Raw genomic sequence first — 19,713 nt, forward strand, 5'->3', positions numbered from 1 at the left:
AAAGCAGCCTTCCAGTTAAAGATCAGCCCTCAGTTAAAGGTCAGCTTCAGGCAGGCTGGCCTCAGGCAGAGTCAGGGTCAGAGGGAGGAGCAGCAGCAGGGTGGGACTGGGCGTTCTACATCTCATTCAGGCCAAGCAGAGTCTGGACCAGCATCTTTTGTGTACAGAGGAGCTGTCCTTTGGTGCATTTGAGTTTATCTTCCAGGTCTTCAATTGTCTTTTCCAGCTTGGCTACCAATCTCTCAGCAAACCCATCATGGGTCTCTGCCTCCTTGAATTTATCAGTAAGAATCTTGATCTCTTTCTCATATTTGTCTTCTTTTTGAGAGTACTTTTCTTCAGCAGCACTCAGACACTTCAGATTCTGGTCCATGAGTCTGATCTGCTCATCCATCTCTCGGCAACGGGACTCTGCCAGCTCAGCTTGTTCCTCTGTGCGTTCCAAGTTTCTTTCAATGATCACCAACTTATGAGCTACCTCTTCATACTTCCTATCTGCCTCTTCTGCAATGTGCTTAGCTTCTTTGAGTTGGATTTCCTGGAGTTCCATCTTTTCTTCATCTTTTAAGGGCTGGTTTTCAATAAACTTCATACCTCTCTCACTCTTATCAACAGTTTTTTCCGCTTCTTCCAGCCTTTATTGGGCAGTGGCCGGGCGCTCCTGAGCATGGTCCAGCTTCTCATGAACCAGCTGGATCCTACGGTTCAAGGAGGCCACCTCAGCCTCAGCCTGTTCCCGGGACCACCTTTCTCCCTCAACTTCTCACTGGAGACGATCAGCTCGCTCCTCTGTATCATCTGCCTGCTGCTGCAGAACCTGGATATTGCCCTTAACCGCCTCGATGGTGGTGATCCCAGCCATGGTGCCCACTCAGCTACTGCTCGCACTCCTGTTCCTGCCTCCTCCGATCGGCATTGCAGCCTCCTCTCCCTCCCCCATTTATTTATTCACTTATTCATTCGTTTATATCAGTATGGATTCATGGATATTTATTTTATACAGGTTATAATCCAATATTACTTAATTTCATTGTTCACATTTTTCCAGTTTTGGCCCATTGAGAGCTCTGCTGCTTGGCTTCTGTGTTCCTTTGACATACTCCCATGATAATGGGTTTTTCTTTTGAGAATTTCCTTAGTTTTTAGCACTACAAGATGTTCTAGGCTCGTCTTGTATATTTTTTGTCCTCTGTCTCTCTCTCTCTCTCTTTATCGATTGGTTAATTGAGACAAGCTCTTGCACTATCACCCAGGCTGGAGTGCAGTGGCACAATCATGGCTTATTGCAGCCTTGACCTCCCAGGCTGAAGCAATCCTTCCATTTCAGTCTCCTGAGTAGCTGGGACTACAGGTGTGTGTCACCATGTCAGACTACTTTTTAATTTTTTGTAGAGATGGGGTCTCCCCATGTTGCCCAGGCTGACCTCAAACTCCTGGGCTCAAGCGATGCTACGGCCTTGGCCTCCCAAAGTGTTGGGATTACAGGTGTGAGCACTGCTCCTGGCCTCTCTGTTTTTAAAAATAAGCTGTTACCTAGACAGGTAAAGCTACTCCTACATCCCTTTCCCTACATTTTTTCTTTATTGGTAACCATTGTCCTGAAGTTGGTATTGTTCCCATGTATTTAATGTATTCATCAACAATGTATAGTTATTTCGTGAGTTTTAAAAATGTACATGATAGACTACTGCCCATACTCTTCTTCAACTTGTTTCTATTATCAAACATTATGTTTATGACATCTTCCCATGTTGTAGATATAGTTAATTTAATTGTTATATGGTATTTCATTGCATGAGTATACCATGGCATATCCATTTTACCATAAATAGATAAATTAATGCTGCATGGACCTCTTTACACATGTATTTGATTTATCAAGGGAAAGTGTTATCAATAGTAATGGGATCAACTAGGGAAAGTTTGGAAATTTGTGGGGGACATTTTATTTTTTAAATTTTTACGTATTTCTTTTTTCTTCAGAAAATGCCAGCAGGAGGGATATTTTCAATTATTGATTGGGAGAGCCTTACTGACATTGAGAGAGGGTGAGGACAAAGGATGTATGATGACCTGTGATGTGTGTGTCTGCTTTTCTCCCATATAATTTTTAAATATCCCCCTCAGGTATTCTTGTACTTAAAAATTCTTTGTATAATGATCCGACTCTAGAACCTCCATTTTGCGTATAAAACCAAAGTATTTTTGGCATGGTTTTAGTATATGCTTTTTTTTTTTTTTTTTTTTTTTTATTGAGACAGAGCCTCACGGTGTCACCCAGGCTGGAGTGCAGTGGCACGATCTCGGCTCACTGCAAGCTCTGCCCTCTGGGTTCATGCCATTCTCCTGCCTCAGCCTCCCGAGTAGCTGGGACTACAGGCGTCCGCCACCACGCCCAGCTAATTTTTTGTATTTTTAGTAGAGACGGGGTTTCACCGTGTTAACCGGGATGGTCTCAATCTCCTGAACTCATGATCCGCCCGCCTCGGCCTCCCAAAGTGCTAGGATTACAGGCGTGAGCCACTGCCCCCGGCCTTTTTTTTTTGAATTTAAACTACCATGCACATTGAAGGAAGAGTTTACTTTGTTCAGAACTTGGTAAAAGTTCTGAACAAAGTAATACACTTGTATCATCCTGCATTTGTAGGTTTTGCATTCATGATGACAGTATATAGGGGTGCAAATGTCTGTTTACTTCATTAAATCCTCTACCAAAGTCATGAAAAAATTTGCATTTTTAATATAATTATATTATTCTAAATAGGGCCAGGACTAAGGTGAGGCAAGTGAGGTTGCTTAGGTGCAAAATTTGAGGAGATACAAATGCAAGTGTCCTGCAAGTGCAGGTTCAGCACTTTCACTACTTTGCCTGCTTAAATTTTGCACCCTAAGCACCTTGCTTGCCTAATCTCAATTCTGCCCTGATTATAAATAATATTTTATGTATTTTTTTCATATTTTAGTTAGGCTATTGCATTAGTCCATTTTCATACTGCTGTGAAGAAATACTGGAGACTGGGTAATTTATAAAGAAAAAGAGGTTTAATGGACTCACAGTTCCACATGGCTGAGGAGGCTTCATAGTCATCGCAGAAGGCGAAGGAGGAGCAAAGGCATGTCTTACATGGTGGCAGGCAAGACAGTGTGTGCAGGGGAACTGCCTTTTATAAAACCAACAGATCTCATGAAACTTATTCACTATCACAACAGCATGGGAAAAACCCACCCCCATGATTCAATTACCTCCCACTGAGTCCCTCCCATGACGTGAGGATTATGGGAGCTACGATTAAAGATGAGATTTGGATGGGGACACAGCCAAACCATATCAGATATTATGGGGGTTTTTTGAAAACAATTTTTTTTTTTTTGTGAGATGGAGTCTCACTTTGTCTCCCAGGCTGGAGTGCAGTGGCATGATCTTGGCTCACTGCAGCCTCCACCTCCCGGGTTCAAGCGATGCTCCTTCCTCAGTCTCCCGAGTAGCTGGGATTACAGGTGCCTGGCTCCACACCTGGCTCATTTTTTATTTTTACTAGAGACAGGGTTTCATCATGTTGGCCAGACTGGTCTCGAACTCCTGCCCGCCTTGGCCTCCTAAAGTGCTGGGATTACAGGCATGAGCCACCATGCCCAGCCTTTTTTTTTTTCTTTGAAATTTATATGTGTTAGGTAGATTATCTATTATGTTTGTTATAGAATAGAAAAAGGGTGTTTCAAATAATTTCCTTTAAAAGGAAATATTAGATCTGATTGGTCTGAGAACCACTGCTTTAGGACACATACTTGGAAGTGCCCTTTGCTGGGCCATATGAACATCTTCAACTTTATTGGGTATTGCCAAATTCCTTTACAGAATGGTTGTCTGAGTCAGAGATTGCTGTAGTGATGCTACATTAAAAGAAACAAGGCTGGGCACGGTGGCTCACACCTGTAATCCCAGCACTTTGGGAGGCCGAGGTGGGCAGATCACCTGAGGTCAGGAGTTCGAAACCAGCCTGGCCAACATGGTGAAACCCCTTCTCTACTAAAACATACAAAAAAAATAGCCGGGCGTGGTGGCCGGAGCCTGAAATCTCAGCTACGTGGGAGGCTGAGGGAGAGAATCGCCTGAACCCAGGAGGCAGGGTTTGCAGTGAGCTGAGATCACGCCACTACACTCCAGCCTGGGTGACAGAGCAAGACTCTCTCAAACAACAACAATAACAACAACAAACCCCAAAAGACCCCAAGTTCAAAACTCAGTGGTTTAATATAGTAAGTATTTATTTTTCCCTGTCAACCTGTGGGTAGATTGCAACAAAAATTAGCTGGGCAGGATTCTGGACTTCAGGCTCTGAGCTCCAGTCTGCAGGTTGGATTGAGGTTGGGTTCAGGTCTGCTCCATGTCTCTCATTCTCTTGGACTAACAGCTACCTAGGACATGTTTTCCTCATGGAAAGTGGCAGAAGCAAAAGAAGCCAAGTGGAAATATATAAAACCTCATGTGGGCCATACATAGAACTGACTCGCTGTCATTTTTGCTCACATTTCATGGACCCCAGCTTGTCACAAGGCCAAGCCCAACATCTGTGAGGTAGGGCAATATATTCTGTATATTCTAGTGAATGGTACTGCAAAGTTATCTGGCAATGATGTGGATTAGAATTCTAGTACAGGGAGGGTGTGAAGAATTAGGAATAATGATTCAGTTTACCACATGGTTGTACCATTATATACCTCACCAGTAATAGATGCAAACTCCTGTTTCTCAACATCTTCACTAGTTTTGATGTTATCCAACTTCAACATTCTTGCTAGTTTGATGAGTGTTAAATGACATTGTTATTTTAATTTTCATTTCCAATTATATAGGTCTTTCAAAATACTATCTATTCATTTTAAAAGATTAGTTTTAGCCTCCACTCTAAAGTCAGTTAGAATAAGGAGGCTTTTTGTGATGAAAATAAAAATCTGGAATCTGAGATTATGATAGTTATAATCCGTTGCTCACTTTGGCTACCAATTAATTTGTTTTTCTTTTGCTTAAGTAATGTCAGATATTCTGAGGACCATTAAAATGTCTAGACTCTGTTCTCCAAGGGCCCTGTTCTAACATTCTGATTCTGTGTATGTGATGCATTCGTAATTTTCTTTCCATGTAATAATCTAATTTTATTGACCCCACTAAGTAAGTAAGGTGTAGCCATTATATTCCAAACTACTCTTGCAAAAGTGTGACTGTACTGCAAAAAATGCAGATGTTGTGGGTTTCAATAAATGGATTTCTGGTATGTTTCTCTGGGAAGAATGCTTCCTGTTTATTGGCACTCCTCTGATGCGGAGGCAGGTCTTGCTGGAGAGCTGCATTCAGTTGAGAGAGGGGTGGGAAGGAAGAAAGGCACCCACAGAGCTTCTGCCTTGTAAATATAATCTCATTTGTGCTGGGATCAGACAGATCAGTCAAAGAGTGGTAGTATTTTTTTATGTTTTTGTATATTTTTTTTATTTTGAGACAAAGTCTCGCTCTTTTGCCAGGCTGGAGTGCAGTGGCAGGATCTCGGCTCATTGCAACCTCCGCCTCCCAGGTTCAAGCAATTCTCCTGCCTCAGCCTCCCAAGTAGCTGGGACTACAGGCATGTGCCACCACACCCAGCTAATTTTTTTGTATTTTTAGTAGAGACAGGGTTTCACCATGTTGGCCAGGATGGTCTCAATCTCTTGACCTCATGATTCGTCCAGCCTTGGCCTCCCAAATTTCTGGGATTACAGGCGTGAGCCACCGCGCCTGGCCAAGTGGTGGTATTTTTAAAGAAGCACAGGCCATACCTGCAAAAACAATAAAACTTGAAAGGAATTTCTTTCTATACTGTTATTTCTTAAAGGAGATACAATTCATAACCCCAGTAACATTTCCAGAGCCCTCCTTTGGCTTCTACTTCTCATTTCTCACTTCTCTCCTGTGCCTGGTCAGCGGAGCTTTTACCATTCTCAGTGTCATCTGCTCAGCTGAGCTTGGCTGAATCATTCCATGGGCTAGCCTCATATCCTTCTGGCCAGCCTCATATCCTTTGGTAAAACATGGAGACTTATGTGACATTTTCAGAGAAGAACCATAGTTGAGGAAGGCCAGGCCAGTGTCTGTGGAACAATGTCTCTCTTACCAGATAAGAAAGAAGTTGCTTCCTGACTTGCAGGTGTGAAGTTTTCTGATGTCCCCCGATTTCCTTTTCCCAGGAGGCACCAGCTTCCACAGGATTTGGAGAGGATGTATTCCACTTCTGATATCTTAGAATCCAGAATCTTGAAAGATAACAGAGGAGATCAAAGATAGAATGGACCAATTACATTCTAGAAAAGGCTGTTGACTACAACTTTGTTTAGGGATAGTGGGATAAATTAAATGCTTCAATATACATTCGGGAGATTATTATGACTGACAAAGATAGGGCACTGTATTCAAATGAAGGTCCTAGCAGGAAACAGATCATACATTCTATCTATCTATCTATCTATCTATCTATCTATCTATCTATCTATCTATCTAATCTATCTATCTAATCTATCTACAGTCTCGCTCTGTTGCCCAGGCTGGAGTGCAGTGGCATAATCTTGGCTCACTGCAACCTACAGCTCCCAGGTTCAAGCAATTCTCATGCCTCAGCCTCCGAGTAGCTGGGACTACAGGCGTGCACCACCAGGTCCAGCTAATTTTTTGTATTTTTAGTAGAGACGGAGTTTTGCTATGTTGCCCAGGCTGGTCTCAAACTCCTGAGCTCAGGTGATCTGCCTGCCTTGGCCTCCCAAAGTGCTAAGATTACAGGCGTGAGCCACTGCACCTGGCCCAAATCATGCATTCAAATTGGCAACTGAAGAGAATTTAATAAAAGGCTATTTACAGAGGTATTGGCAGGATAATAATAAAGAATGTTTTATTGGTAACAAACGATAGCACAGTACCCTGGAGCAAGCAGCAGAAGGGAGCCATGACCATCCTTGGGCACAGCTCTAAAACCTGGGGAGGCAGCCATGTGGAAAGGCTGTGGCCTTCAGTGGAGAGACATAGCCAATCTGTGCTTCAGGAGCCTGGAGAAAATGCTCTGTGCCTATTCTTCTCCCACCCTATTCATCCCCTGTTGGGGTCTTTCGTTGGCTGAACGCAACCAGAAGCCTAGGGCAAGCAGCAGGGAAGGTGGAAGGGGAGGGACAAATGGAAAATAACTAGCAGAAGACATTTTCTCTGACTCATTGAAATATTTTTTTGTTTCACTGTCTCTTTTCCTAACAAGAGGCATTTCTCAAGATTCCATTTACAGCAGTCTTCTTGTCTTATGCTGTATCTTTCAATAAGCTTGTGTAAATGAAAGTGAGATCTTTCTGTCCTCTCCCAACTTCCAGGTTTGCATTTTCAATTGCCTGTTGTATATTTTCACTGAGACATTGATTAGTAGCTCCATCTCTTCCTTTTAACAGAATGCAATTTCTCTTCAAGGCTCTTAATAGTCTTCATCTGTTCTTTCCTTTATATACATTAAGTTACTAAATCTCATTAACTTTGTATTGCCTTAATCTCTCTTTGCTTCCTACTTCTGCCTTTATTTCAACACTTATAATCTTATTACAGTAATCTCCCAACTGGTCTTCCTGCCTCTAATCTCTCCTAATCTATCCTATATGCTGGGATATTGCTTGCAAATTCTTTAATGTCTTTCTATTGCCTAGCAAATAAAATAGAGACGCCTAAACCTAATATCCTAGGCCTTCTACCGTGAGCGCCACTGCATGTTTCTGGCTTGATACTCACTGCTTTCCTTCATACACCATGCTCCATTCAAAGTATGCTTTACTAAATGTAACTTTATCATATTTATCATGCTCATATTCCTTTTTTCTTTTTCTTTTGTTTTTCGTTTTGTTTGTTTGTTTGTTTTTTTGGAGACAGAGTCTCGCTCTGTCACATGGGCTGGAGTGCAGTGCTGTGATCTCGGCTCACTGCAACCTTCGGCTCCTAGATTCGAGCAATTCCCCTGCCTCAGCCTCCCGAGTAACTGGGATTACAGGCGCCCATCACAACTCCCAGCTAATTTTTGCATTTTTATTAGAGACGGAGTTTCGCCATGTTGGCCAGGCTCGTCTCCAATTCCTAGCCTCAAATGATATGCCCGCCTCACCTCCCAAAGTGCTGGGATTCTAGCCGTGAGCCACGGCGCCCAGCATTCATATTCGTGATCACCTTAAAAATTCTTCACTTTTGTTGTCATGGAGGCCAGGTGAGTCATCTGCAAGTTAGACACCTGTAGTTTATCTGAGTCCGAACACTTCCAAATATCCCACATTCGAAATGTCCCACATAACCAATATACCCCATTGGCTCCTTAGTCTCCTTGTCCTATGGCTCCTTCACAGGAGCTTCACTTTTCCCTCCAGAATTTTACTCGATGCTTGACGGTGCATCCTGGCTTGGAAGCCCCTGGACTTTGACGTGCTCTGGGTCTTTTCCCCTCAGTGCAGGTTTGTCTACAAGCTGAGCTCCTCCAGCTGCTGTTGTCACAAGAAACAGCTGGCAGTCTATATGGAGGCCTGTCTAGCATTCCTCACTCACCTTTAAGTTAAAATCGTTATTTTAAAATAATTTCAAATTTGTAGAAAAGTCGAAAGTACAGTACAGTTTTTTCTTCCAGAACCATTAGATGCTGATGTGGTACTTTATCACTCTGAAATACTTTAGTGTGTATTTCATACAAACAAAGATGTTCTTCAAAATAACCACAATATACTCATCAAAATAAGAAATTAATTAGATTTGTTAATCAGAAATTAGTACAGTGACATCATCTAATTCTCTGGACTCTATGCAAGTTTTGCCAATGGTTATAATATGCTTTACAGCAAAATAATTCAGTTCACAATCATGTCTTCCATTTAGTTGCCATGTCTCTCCAGACTCCTTTTTTTCTGCAAAAGTTCCTCAGTTTTTCCTTAACTTTAGTGACCTTGACCTTGATAGTTTTGATGAATACATGCCAGTTATTTTGTAGAATACCATTCAATTTGAATTTGTTTAGTAGTTTTTTTTTTTTTTTTAATAGGCAATCTTGCTCTGTCACCCAGGCTGGAGTGCAGTAGTGCGATCATGGCTCACTGCAGCCTCGACCTCCCAGGCTCAAGTGATCCTCCCCCTCAGCCGCCCAAGTAGCTGGGTCCACAGGCACATGCCACCACACCCAGCTAATTTTTTTGTAATTTTTGTAGAGCTGGGTTCTCACTACTTTGCCCAGGCTGGTCTCAAACTCCTGGGCTTTAGTGATGCTCCCACCTCAGCCTCCCAAAATGCCAGGATTATAGATATGAACCACTGCACCTGGCCTCAGTGGTTCCTCATGATTGAATTCAGGTTATGTAGGTACCCTTGGCTGTGATGATGCTATGTTTTTCTCATAGAATCCTATCAGGTAGCAAATGATTTTTCTTGGTCCCATTATTGATTATTCTCATTGTGATTACTTGATTAAGATGGTGTCTGTGAGGATTCTCTATTATAAAGTTATTCTATTCTCTTTTGTAGATAACAGGTATTTTCGTAGAGACATTTTGAAACTGTAAATTCTTTATCAGACGCTTAATGTACAGTCATGTGTTACTTAATGACAATCCCTCCTTTCTGGAATACCTCCTGAAGGACCTACTTGAAGCTGTTTTACAGTGAGCTAAGTAGGAGTACACTCTAAAATAATGATAAAAGTGTAGTAAATACATAAACCAGGAATATAGTCATTTATTATCCTTTTCAAGTATAATTACTGTACATAATTATATGTGCTATACTTTAATTGGCAGCGCAGTAGGTTACAAAAGTGAGTAATTATTTGTGCTACAGTTACAATGGCTGCAAAATCATTAGGTGATAGGAATCTTTCAGTTCCATTTTAATCTTTTGGTATATAATCTTGGCAGTAGGTTACAAAGTGAGTAATTAGTTGTGCTACAATGTTACAATGGCTGCGACATCATTAGGTGATAGGAACCTTTCAGTTCCATTTTAATCTTTTGGTATATAATTTTGCACTGTTGTTTCATGTGGTCTGTCATTGACGGATATGTTGTTATGTGGTGCATGACTATATTCAATTACTTCTGCTGCCACTGCTGCTTCTGCTGCTACTGCTGCTTCTCCTTCTCCTTCTCCTTCTCCTTCCTTCCTTCCTTCCTTCCTTCCTTCCTTCCTTCCTTCCTTCTTTTTTTTTTTTTTTTTCGAGATAGAGTTTCGCTCTTGTTGCCCAGGCTGGAGTGCAATGGTGCAATCTTGGCTCACTGCAACCTCCGCCTCCCAGGTTCAAGTGATTCTCCTGCCTCAGCTTCCCGAGTAGCTGGGATTACAGGCATGCTCCATCATGCCCGGATAATTTTGTATTTTTAGTAGAGATGGGGTTTCTCCATATTGGTCAGGCTGGTCTCGAACTCCCGACCTCAGGTGATCTGCCTGCCTCGACCTCCCCATTTAGATCTTTAAACCAGTGTAGATTCCTGCATTTCTGTTGTATTCAGTGGGATATAGCCTATTTTTACTATCATTATACTAATACTCAAATTGTCCTAGATTTGGCCCATGGAAGCCCCTTCAAGCTAACTTCTCTGTCCTTTTGACATGTCCCTGTTATTCTTTGAGGACTTGATTACTTTCTAAGATGTCCCAGTCTCATCTTGTACTTTTCCTGTTCCATTCCTGGAATCAGCAGTTTCTCTGAGGATCCCTTTTTCATTTTAGTGGAGAAAAATATTTAGAAGCCAAGATCTGGGCACAAGATATGCTTGTTGCCATTGAGGAGTTGCTGTTCCCAGTCCTGTCAGGGGAGAATAAGGGAATATATGTATATATACATATAGAGATCTATGCACTTTTACATGTATATTGTTTTTTTTTTGTTTTTGAGACAGAGTTTCGCTCTTGTTGCCCAGGCTGGAGTGCAATGGCACAGTCTCAGCTCACTACAACCTCCGCCTCCCAGGTTCAAGCGATTCTCCTGCCTGAGCCTCCCAAGTAGCTGGGATTACAGGCATGTGCCACCATGCCCAGCTAATTTTGTATTTTGAGTAGAGGTGAGGTTTCACCATATTGGCCAAGCTAGTCTTGAACTCCTGACCTCAGGTGATCTGCCCGCCTTGGCCTCCCGAAGTGCTGGGATTACAGGCATGGGCCACTGCACCCAGCCACATATATTGTTTTTATATCTAGTTCTTATCTATCTCTCTTGAAATTGTAAGTTCATATTGATATCTCAGATCCTCATCTAATCTCTCCGTTTCCTTCTTTTCATATTTGTTCATTTCCCGAAAATCGGAAATGTAGGTCCCATTATTCTTAATATATTTACTTATTTGCTTAACCCATCTGTATGTAACCAGTATCTCTTAATATCCCCCCTCACATCACTCTGGCTCTGATATCACATGCTTGGGTTTTGAAACTACATGGTGAGCATCCTCCTCAGAGGCTTTGCTCAATTGTCTGGGCTCCAGCACCTGTTATCCTCTACATCCATCCCCCTTCCCCTAGGGGATGTCTCCTTATACACACTGGGCTGTGATACCACGTGCAGCCTGCCCCCTGTTCTTATGCCCTCCTTTTTCTGCTTGGGCCATGACACCCTAAGCAGGGCTGCCCCATGCATTGATGCTCTCCTCACCTTGCTGAGTCTCAGTGCCGCTGCCAACCCCCACTGTCTGTCTTCACCCAAGCATACATACCTACCTCGCTTGGCCCCACCTATGACTTTAGAACCATGTAGGAAGGGGAAGAGAAAGAAAAGGTGGGCCCGCCTTTATAATTGATTCTCCTCTCACCCCTTTCTCTTTCTTGCTACCTTTAAGAAAATCCAAATAATATATTAATCAGTTATTACATACTTAAAGTTTTTGGTCTCATTCTTGGTTCCAAAGTCATGTCCTCTTTCATTAAGCTAAGCTCTCATCTATTTGTCACATCCTTCAGTTCTTAAGGTGGAATCGATCAAATTATGTGAAGATGTAAGGCTTTGAAGAAACCTTACAAACCTTGCCACAAAGAGCATGTCTATTGGAAAGCAGCAGTTTGAATGCTAGCTCCAGTTTGCATGTATTTACGTCAGCTATGTGTGTGTGTGTGTGTGTGTGTGTGTGTGTGTGTGTGTCTGTCTGTCTGAGAAAGAAGAGAAACTTTTGAAATTGGGCTGAATAATTTATAAAGGACTCCTTTGTTGTGATAGTCTTTAAACATCCCCAGATTTGGCCTGTCAATCTGAGACTTCTCAGCCTCCATAACTGTAAGAAACAAATTCCTTTTCTTTATAAATTACCTAGTTTCAGGTATTCTATTATGAGCAACAGAAAATAGACTAACACAGGCTCTGCTTTCTTTTAAGATGGCAGCAGTCTGGTTAATCCCAAAGTTTGTGGGATTATCTGTTATACAATAGAGCATCTCTCTTTTCCATGTTGGGGTCAGTTACATGTGCCCTAAACTAAGTGCTCAGTGAGTTTGTGTGCACTTCTCCCATTGTATTACTTAATTTTTTCCCAAGGACCCAGTAATAGTTAGATGGCGGGGGGTGGGGTAGATGAGGAGATGACTCTATCACTTAATGTCTGTATGACTTAGGATACATTATTTAATATGTGAAGGTTAGTTTTCTCATTTGTACAGTGGGGATTTTAATAACTTTCTTAGCCTGTTGCTGTGAGGGTTAAATGAGATACAACATATGTAAATATGCCCAACACACGTGCAGAGTCAGTGCTCAATATAGGCATTCGCTTCCCTCTACTGCAGGTTTCAGATTCATGCAAGGATGTTAAAACAGCTCAATCTGGACTGTTCTCATGACCATTCAGACTTAATATTTACCCTAGAACTGGCATTACCCTTGATTTAGTCGTGACGTGATTATTAAATTTGTTTAAAAAATTGGGTCCTGAATAAGAACTGCCCATGATTTGGATCTTGGCAGGTAATTTAGCTGTACCATCAATGGTAACTGTTTATCCAGAGTAATTCTTTTTACCACTAAATGGTGCTTGTCCATATATTTGTGAGGCTCTCCCATACAAAGTTACATAATTTGGGGTAAAACACATCTTGTTGACCTTTGAGAATTGTATAGTGGTATTGATACTCATGTTCACCTTGTTGATGAGATGTTTTTAAGGGTAAAATTTAGGGTAGGATTTGATGAGAATTTAAAAGTTTGGATCATTTTGTTTACCCATATAATTCCCAACTCCTAAGTTTAAGTATAAGATATTTACTAAAAAAATGATGAGATGGGAAGAATTAATGTGGGTAATATGGTATTCGCACACATTTTGAAATGTGTGTGAAATTGGACCTAGGCTAGTTCATGAATTTGTTAGAAGTATCAAGATAATTAAGCAATTTGTAGGCCCACATAATTTCCTCTTGATATTTCAATAAGAACAGAAAAGCTTAGCAGACATTTCACACTCAAATGTACTAGTAGTGGATAGTCAACATCACATACAACTCAGAGTACGCATCATTTGAAGTATGGTGACATCAAAAAATATAAAGCAATTTTTGTTTGACTTTCTGAACAAATTCAACAAGCAAATTCAGCATGCCTCACATGGGGATACAGAGATGAGACATGGCCCCTTCTTTCATGAAGTTAGGAATAATTAATTGTGTTTGACTGAGGTTAGCTGGTATAATAGAGATTGTGTGGGATCAGAGGAAAAGGTGATCAGAATTTGTGTTATGCAACTATTTTAGATGAGCTGCAAGGAAATCCCTGCTAGAGATTTCCTACTCTGTGCTTTTCACAAATAGCTGACATAACCAGTTTGGAAATAAATACTTTGGTGATTTATTTTATTTTACTTTATTTCATTTTGAGACAGAGTCTCGCTCTGTTGCTGAGGCTGGAGTGCGGTAGCATGATCTTGGCTCATTGCAACCTCCGCCTCCCAGGTTCAAGCGATTCTTCTGTCTCAGCCTGTCAAGTAGCTGGGATTACAGGCATGCACCACCATGCCTGGCTAATTTTTGTATTTTTAGTACAGATGAGGTTTTGCCATGTTGGCCAGGCTGGTCTCAAACTCCTGACCTCCAGTGATCTACCCATCTTGGCCTCCCAAAGTGCTGGGACTACAGATGTGAGCCACGACGCCCAGCGTGATAATTTTAATTTTCAGAATTTCTCAACACTAAGAGCATTCTGAGTTGTGTGAGTAGAGTCTATTTTAGTTGAAAGTGGGATGATTCTGCTGTTTCATTCTAACTATAAGTGGAAAGGAGGGGAGGAGACAGGGCTGGTGGTGAATTGAGAGTTGAGGGGTACTGAAGCAGAGTCAATGAGTTGAGAGGTGGTGATCATGTAAGATAAGGGGTTTTATTTGTAAGCAACAGAAACTGACTCTATTTTAAGGAAAAGTGAAAAATTTTCAGAATCTAATAAAAAGCTGAAGAATTCAGTTTCAGAAAGGACTAAGTCAAGAGCATTTTGAGGGATTTAGGTAGCAAGAAATAATAAATCATTTTCTGAGGATGCCACTGTAAGAATAAATGGATTCCAGCTGCTTCAGTTTTTTTCTTTTATTATTTAAAAAAAATCACTGATAAATACCATATTCTTTGGAGACAGCATAAGTACCAATCCCAGTTGACATCAGATGAAATGGGGAAGGCCAGTGTGAGGGAAAAGGGGAGCAGGTTTTGGCAGAAAGACTAGTTTTGGATGTCAGTGGAAGAGATTCAAATATTCAAATTGAGATATTGGGTAGGTAGTTGGATATATGAGTCTGGAGGTAGACAGAGAGAGAGATTTTGGATAGGTGGTATTTAAAGTCATGGGATTAGATATGGTTACTAAAGAAGTGAGTATACATGAGAGTCCTTAAATTGTATGGTGGGGCTTTCCAACCCAAAGAGGATGGGAAGAAGAAGAACTGGCAAAGGAGACTGAGAAGGATGATTAAGAACTTTTGCTGCTGGGCCTTTGAGTGAGAATTCATGTGTGTGTTCAAATTCTCTGAGCCCTTTCACATAGTCTGCCTATCCACATTCTTAATCTCCAACCTTTGTGCTACCAATCCTTCAGTCCAGCTTTTTCAGCAGGACATTAGCCATTGCTCAGAAATTTATATAGATTCTGATCCTATGGCTTTTCTTCTGGCAAAGTAAGAAGATGTATTATTTGAAGACTCTCCCTTCTTCATTATTCTCAGTCACCCCAAAGAAGAGCTATAAGCAATAAATGAGTACTGGCATGTCATATAGAGCCATCAAAATGGGCTGGGTATTTTTCATCTTTAAGTATCTAACTGGGTTCGGGGTGAGTCCCCATGAACTGGTATATGTTTGAGGCACAGGAGTAGACTTACTGGGTGTGCACATCCTATTATGCAACGTCCTGGGCCTTTGGGCCTGCTGTTGGCATCACTGGCTTGGCTGTTCAAGGCTGCAGCAAGAAAACTGCTCCTCTTTTGAGGTTCTTTGCCTAGTCCCAGATTCTTGTCACTAAAAATTGGCCTCTGATTTGGTTCCTGACTCTGCATCACACCCTGAACTTCAGACATACTGATTTTCTGTGAGATTGCTCTTGGCACCAATCCCTTCACTTATATTGGCCACATTTCTTCAGAGTAATTTCTGACCTTTTTATTGGCTTAGATACCTCAAAGGAAACCTATTACCAGGGGCTTCTCTTGTTCACGTCTGGCATCAGTCTCTATTTGGTACCAGAAATGACCCACTGTGAATAAACCTTTTTTCTTCTTTTGACACGGAGTCTCACTCTGTTACCCAGGCTGGAGTGCAATGGGGCAATCTCGGCTCACTGCAACCTCCGCCTTCCAGGTTCAAGCAATTCTCCTGCCTCAGCCTCCCGAGTAGCTGGGATTACAGATGCCTACCACCATGCCCGACTACTAATTTTTGTGTTTTGGTAGAGACAGGGTTTTGCCATGTTGGCCAGGCTGATCTCAAACTCCTGACCTCAAGTAATCCACCTGCATTGGCCTTCCAAAGTGCTGGGATTACAGGCGTGAGCCACCGCACCCAGCCCACCTTTTCTTACTTTCCAAAAATTTTCAAGCCAGTCCTAATATAATGAACCATTTTTCTCCTTTGCTAGTTCAGGAGTACTGGCTGAACTAGTTAAATTAACCCCTATTATGACTTGTAAAAATCCAAACTGCTTGAAACATTTATATAATTCTATAGGAGGCCTCCTATTTTCCTGAATCAGCCCATATCTCAGCTGCATTAGTTGCTTTGATGAACTTGGTGGTCAGAGTGTTTATGTGGATCTCTTTGGAGTAATATTGGTAGAAAATTAGGTTTTGAGTTTACCCACTTTTATAAAATGGAATATTTATTGATATTTTAAAAAATGACACTGAGGGATATTTTCTCCTCTGCTTTCTTTCATTAAACTGGTTCGCTTGAAGCCAATATTTTAGCTGTCTGCTGCATTTGGTTTTTACTATATTTTTCAGAGAGTCCTTTAACATTGTTATACACAGATTTCATAGTCAAATTTATTTTTAAATTTTATTATAAAGCTAAGTCATTTTGCAGACCAGTGTATTTTAATAATATGATCACTAGAGGGCACTCTTTAAAAGATAAAGCAGATTTTTTTCATTTCTTGATTTTTGAAATCTGTGTGATCATAGCTATTGAAATAATTGAAGGTCGTGATTAAAATGATTGTTGTGTTCTGATTAAATATGGGAAGCGTAAATCATAATCTATAAAGGATAGCGAAAATACTTTAAATAATCAACCAAATACAGGAATGGAGATGTTGTTACTTGAATTGACGATCCAACTTGCCTCAGGCTGAACTTCCAAAATGCACACTTTTAACACGACAGACTTGGAGACTAATGCTGTGAAACATATATATATATTTAAAATTCAGCAAATAGCAAATACCTATTGAGGGTTTATGATGCTCTAGGCTCCCTAGAGGACACAGAAATGATTTCGATACAACCCTTGTCCACAGCGAATGTATGATCTAGCTTAGTGGTATCCAACAGAAATATGATATACAAGCCACACGTGAGCCACATATGAAATTTCACATTTTCTAGAAGACACTTTAACAAAGAGAAACAGATGAAATCAATTTTTATATCTTTTATATAACCCCATATATTCAATATATTATCATTTCAAAATGTATTGAATATAAAAATTATTAATGAGGTATTTACAGGTTGTTTTTGGTAATAAGAGTCTGAAATCCAGTGTGTACTTTACATTTCTAGTACATCTTCCCTTGCATTGGCCACATTTCAAGTGCTCAGTAGCCATATGTAGCTCGTGGCTACCCTTTTGGACAGTGCAGCTCTGGGTCCCTTCACAGCTGTGGAGCTCAGCATTTCCACTAGGCTGCATCCTGGAGATTTAGGTAATAACCTCTCAATCTTTATTGAGGTATCACTTATATACCAAGAAATTCACCCATTGTAGTGTGCAATTCTGTTATCCTCTCTCTTTTAAACAACATCTGTTCTTATTCCAAGGATGTAACATCTTATCTCTCTGAGTTTTTTTTTTTTAAGTGTTTTGTTGGTTGTTTTTGTCAGTATTTTGTTAGAAATTTCCTCAATTGAGGCTGTAATCCCAGCACTTTGGGAGGCTGAGGTGGGAGGATCACTTGAGGCCAGGAGTTTGAGACCAGCATGGGCAACATAGTGAGACCCCCATCTCTAAAAAAATTTTTTAATTAGCTGGGCATGGTGACATGTACCTGTAGTCCTAGCTGCTCAGGAGGCTGAGGTGGGAGGATCATTTGAGCCCAGGAGTTCAAGGTTACAGTGAAGTTTGATTGTGCCAGTGCACTCTAGCCTAGGTGACAGAGTGATACCCCCTCTCCAAAAAAAAATTTCTATTTTCCTTGTGTCTGGTGATCCTTGATTGATAGAAAACCGTATGTATGTGTGTGTGTGTTATGTGGCATAGATTGGTGATTAACCGTGTTTTTGTTTGTTTTTGAGACAGAGTCTCGCTCTGTTGCCCAGGCTGGGGTGCAGTGGCACGATCTCGGCTCACTGCATCCTCCGCCTCCCGGGTTCAAGCGATTCTCCTGCCTCAGCCTCCTGAGTAGCTGGGACTACACGTGCCACCACACCTGGCTAATTTTTTGTATTTTTAATAGAGACGGGGTTTCACCGTGTTAGCCAGGATGAACTTGATCTCCTGACCTCATGATCCACCTGCCTTGGCCTCCCAAAGTGCTGGGATTACAGGTGTGAGCCACCATGCCCGGCCGGTGATTAACCTTTGATTTCTCTGTAGAGTGAGTGAGTAAGTGAATGAGTAAAAATGAGTAATTTCTCTTTCAGCTTTCCTTTTTATCCTGCTTGGACCATTTTCTTTCTATTCTGGGTAAACTCATTCTTTTTACTTTTGTTCAGCAGACTAGCTCTGCTTGTGCCTAGGAATCAGTCCCCTTCCTCTAAGGGCTTAGTGTTGTTTTGTTTTGTTCTGTTGTATACACACAGGGGAAACAACATTTAAAAAAATGTTATAATGGTCTAGGTTGTTATAATTCCACTGTAAAAAATAAAAGACGGTAGAAGATAGGTGGATTACTTTCTCTTTGTGATATAAATTGCAGTATAGAAGCATAGGTTGAACTATCTATTCTGTGTACTTTCCTTTAGAAAGCTGCATACCCACACTCTTTTCAGGTTTCTAATTAAATGTCACCTTCTAAGTTCAGCCTTCCATGAGCCTTTAAAATTGTAAATCCCCTTCCATACCCATCTATATACCTGGCACTGACTGTTCGTTTTTCTTGCTTTGTTATTATTTTTTTAGTTGCACTTACTATTATCTGACACACTATATACTTTACTAATGTCTTTCTCACCCCAAAATGAGAATGGAAAATTTAAAAAGTAGACTTTAAAATTAATGTAACATTCATACAGAAAAGAGCAGATATTCTAAGTTTAAAGCTTGATGAATTTTCATTAAGTGACACATACATTTGATTACTGTGTCCCAGATCAAGAAACAGAACATTACCAGTACTGAGAGGCCTTCCATATGCCCCTTCCTATCACTAACCCTGACCCAAACCCCTCCTCAAAGGTTTTTTCATTCTCATTGCATTGGTTTGCATAGTACTCCATTGTATGATCACATTTTATTTATCTATTATACTTCTGATGTATATTTGGGTGGTTTCCAGTTGGACCTATTATGAATAGTTAGTATTTTGTTTTGAAAAAGCCTGAAAGGTTCCTAGGCTACTACTTTTTCCACCCTGACACATGCCTCCTTTGAGGCATTAAGCATGGCTCTCTGCTTGAATTTGGGGAGGCGGAAATGTTATTCAGCCATATATTAGTCCGTTTTCATGCTGCTGATAAAGATATACCCAAGACTTGGAAGAAAAATACGTTTAACAGTTTCTCATGGCAGGGGAGGTTTCAGAATCATGGGGGGAGGCAAAAGGCACTTCTTACATGGTGGCAGCAAGAGAAAATGAGGAAGATGCAAAAGCAGAAACCCCTCATAAAACCATCAGATCTTGTGAGACTTGTTCACTACCAAGAGAACAATATGGGTGAAACTGCCCCTATGATTCAAATTATCTCCTACTGAGTCCCTCCCACAACATGTGGGAATTATAAGAGTACAATTCAAGATGAGATTTGGGTGGGGACACAGAGCCAAACCATATCATTTCACCTCTGGCCTCTCCAAATTTCGTGTCC

The 19,713-nt window shown here is 41.0% G+C and overlaps 2 protein-coding genes across 6 annotated transcripts in view; one reads left to right on the plus strand and one right to left on the minus strand.

Moving 5' to 3' along the window:
* The window catches only part of ST7 (suppression of tumorigenicity 7), a 277,885-nt gene that overhangs the window by 19,753 nt on the left and 238,419 nt on the right, over nucleotides 1-19,713 (plus strand). The window lies entirely within an intron of this gene.
* Nucleotides 116-895, minus strand: LOC100598772 (tropomyosin alpha-3 chain-like). 2 transcript variants are annotated; one of them, XM_012512209.2, is made up of 2 exons: nucleotides 768-895; nucleotides 116-635 (listed from the first exon to the last, which is right to left on the minus strand). In XM_012512209.2, exons 1-2 carry the CDS (start codon nucleotides 860-862, stop codon nucleotides 116-118), a joined length of 615 nt encoding a protein of 204 aa, XP_012367663.1. In that variant the 5' UTR covers nucleotides 863-895. The 2 variants fall into 2 exon arrangements, with proteins under 2 accessions (XP_012367663.1, XP_012367664.1); XM_012512210.2 differs by having other exon boundaries at nucleotides 116-596; nucleotides 731-878.

Source organism: Nomascus leucogenys, chromosome 13 (assembly GCF_006542625.1).
Source record: "Nomascus leucogenys isolate Asia chromosome 13, Asia_NLE_v1, whole genome shotgun sequence".
In the NCBI taxonomy this organism is placed as follows: Eukaryota; Metazoa; Chordata; class Mammalia; order Primates; family Hylobatidae; genus Nomascus; species Nomascus leucogenys.

Excerpts from the sequence above, each read along its gene's own strand:
- LOC100598772 (XM_012512209.2), bottom strand. The coding sequence starts at position 862 with ATGGCTGGGATCACCACCATCGAGGCGGTTAAGGGCAATATCCAGGTT. Across the intron at positions 636-767 it reads GAGCGAGCTGATCGTCTCCA|GCTGGAAGAAGCGGAAAAAA; the intron begins GTGAGAAGTTGA and ends TGCCCAATAAAG.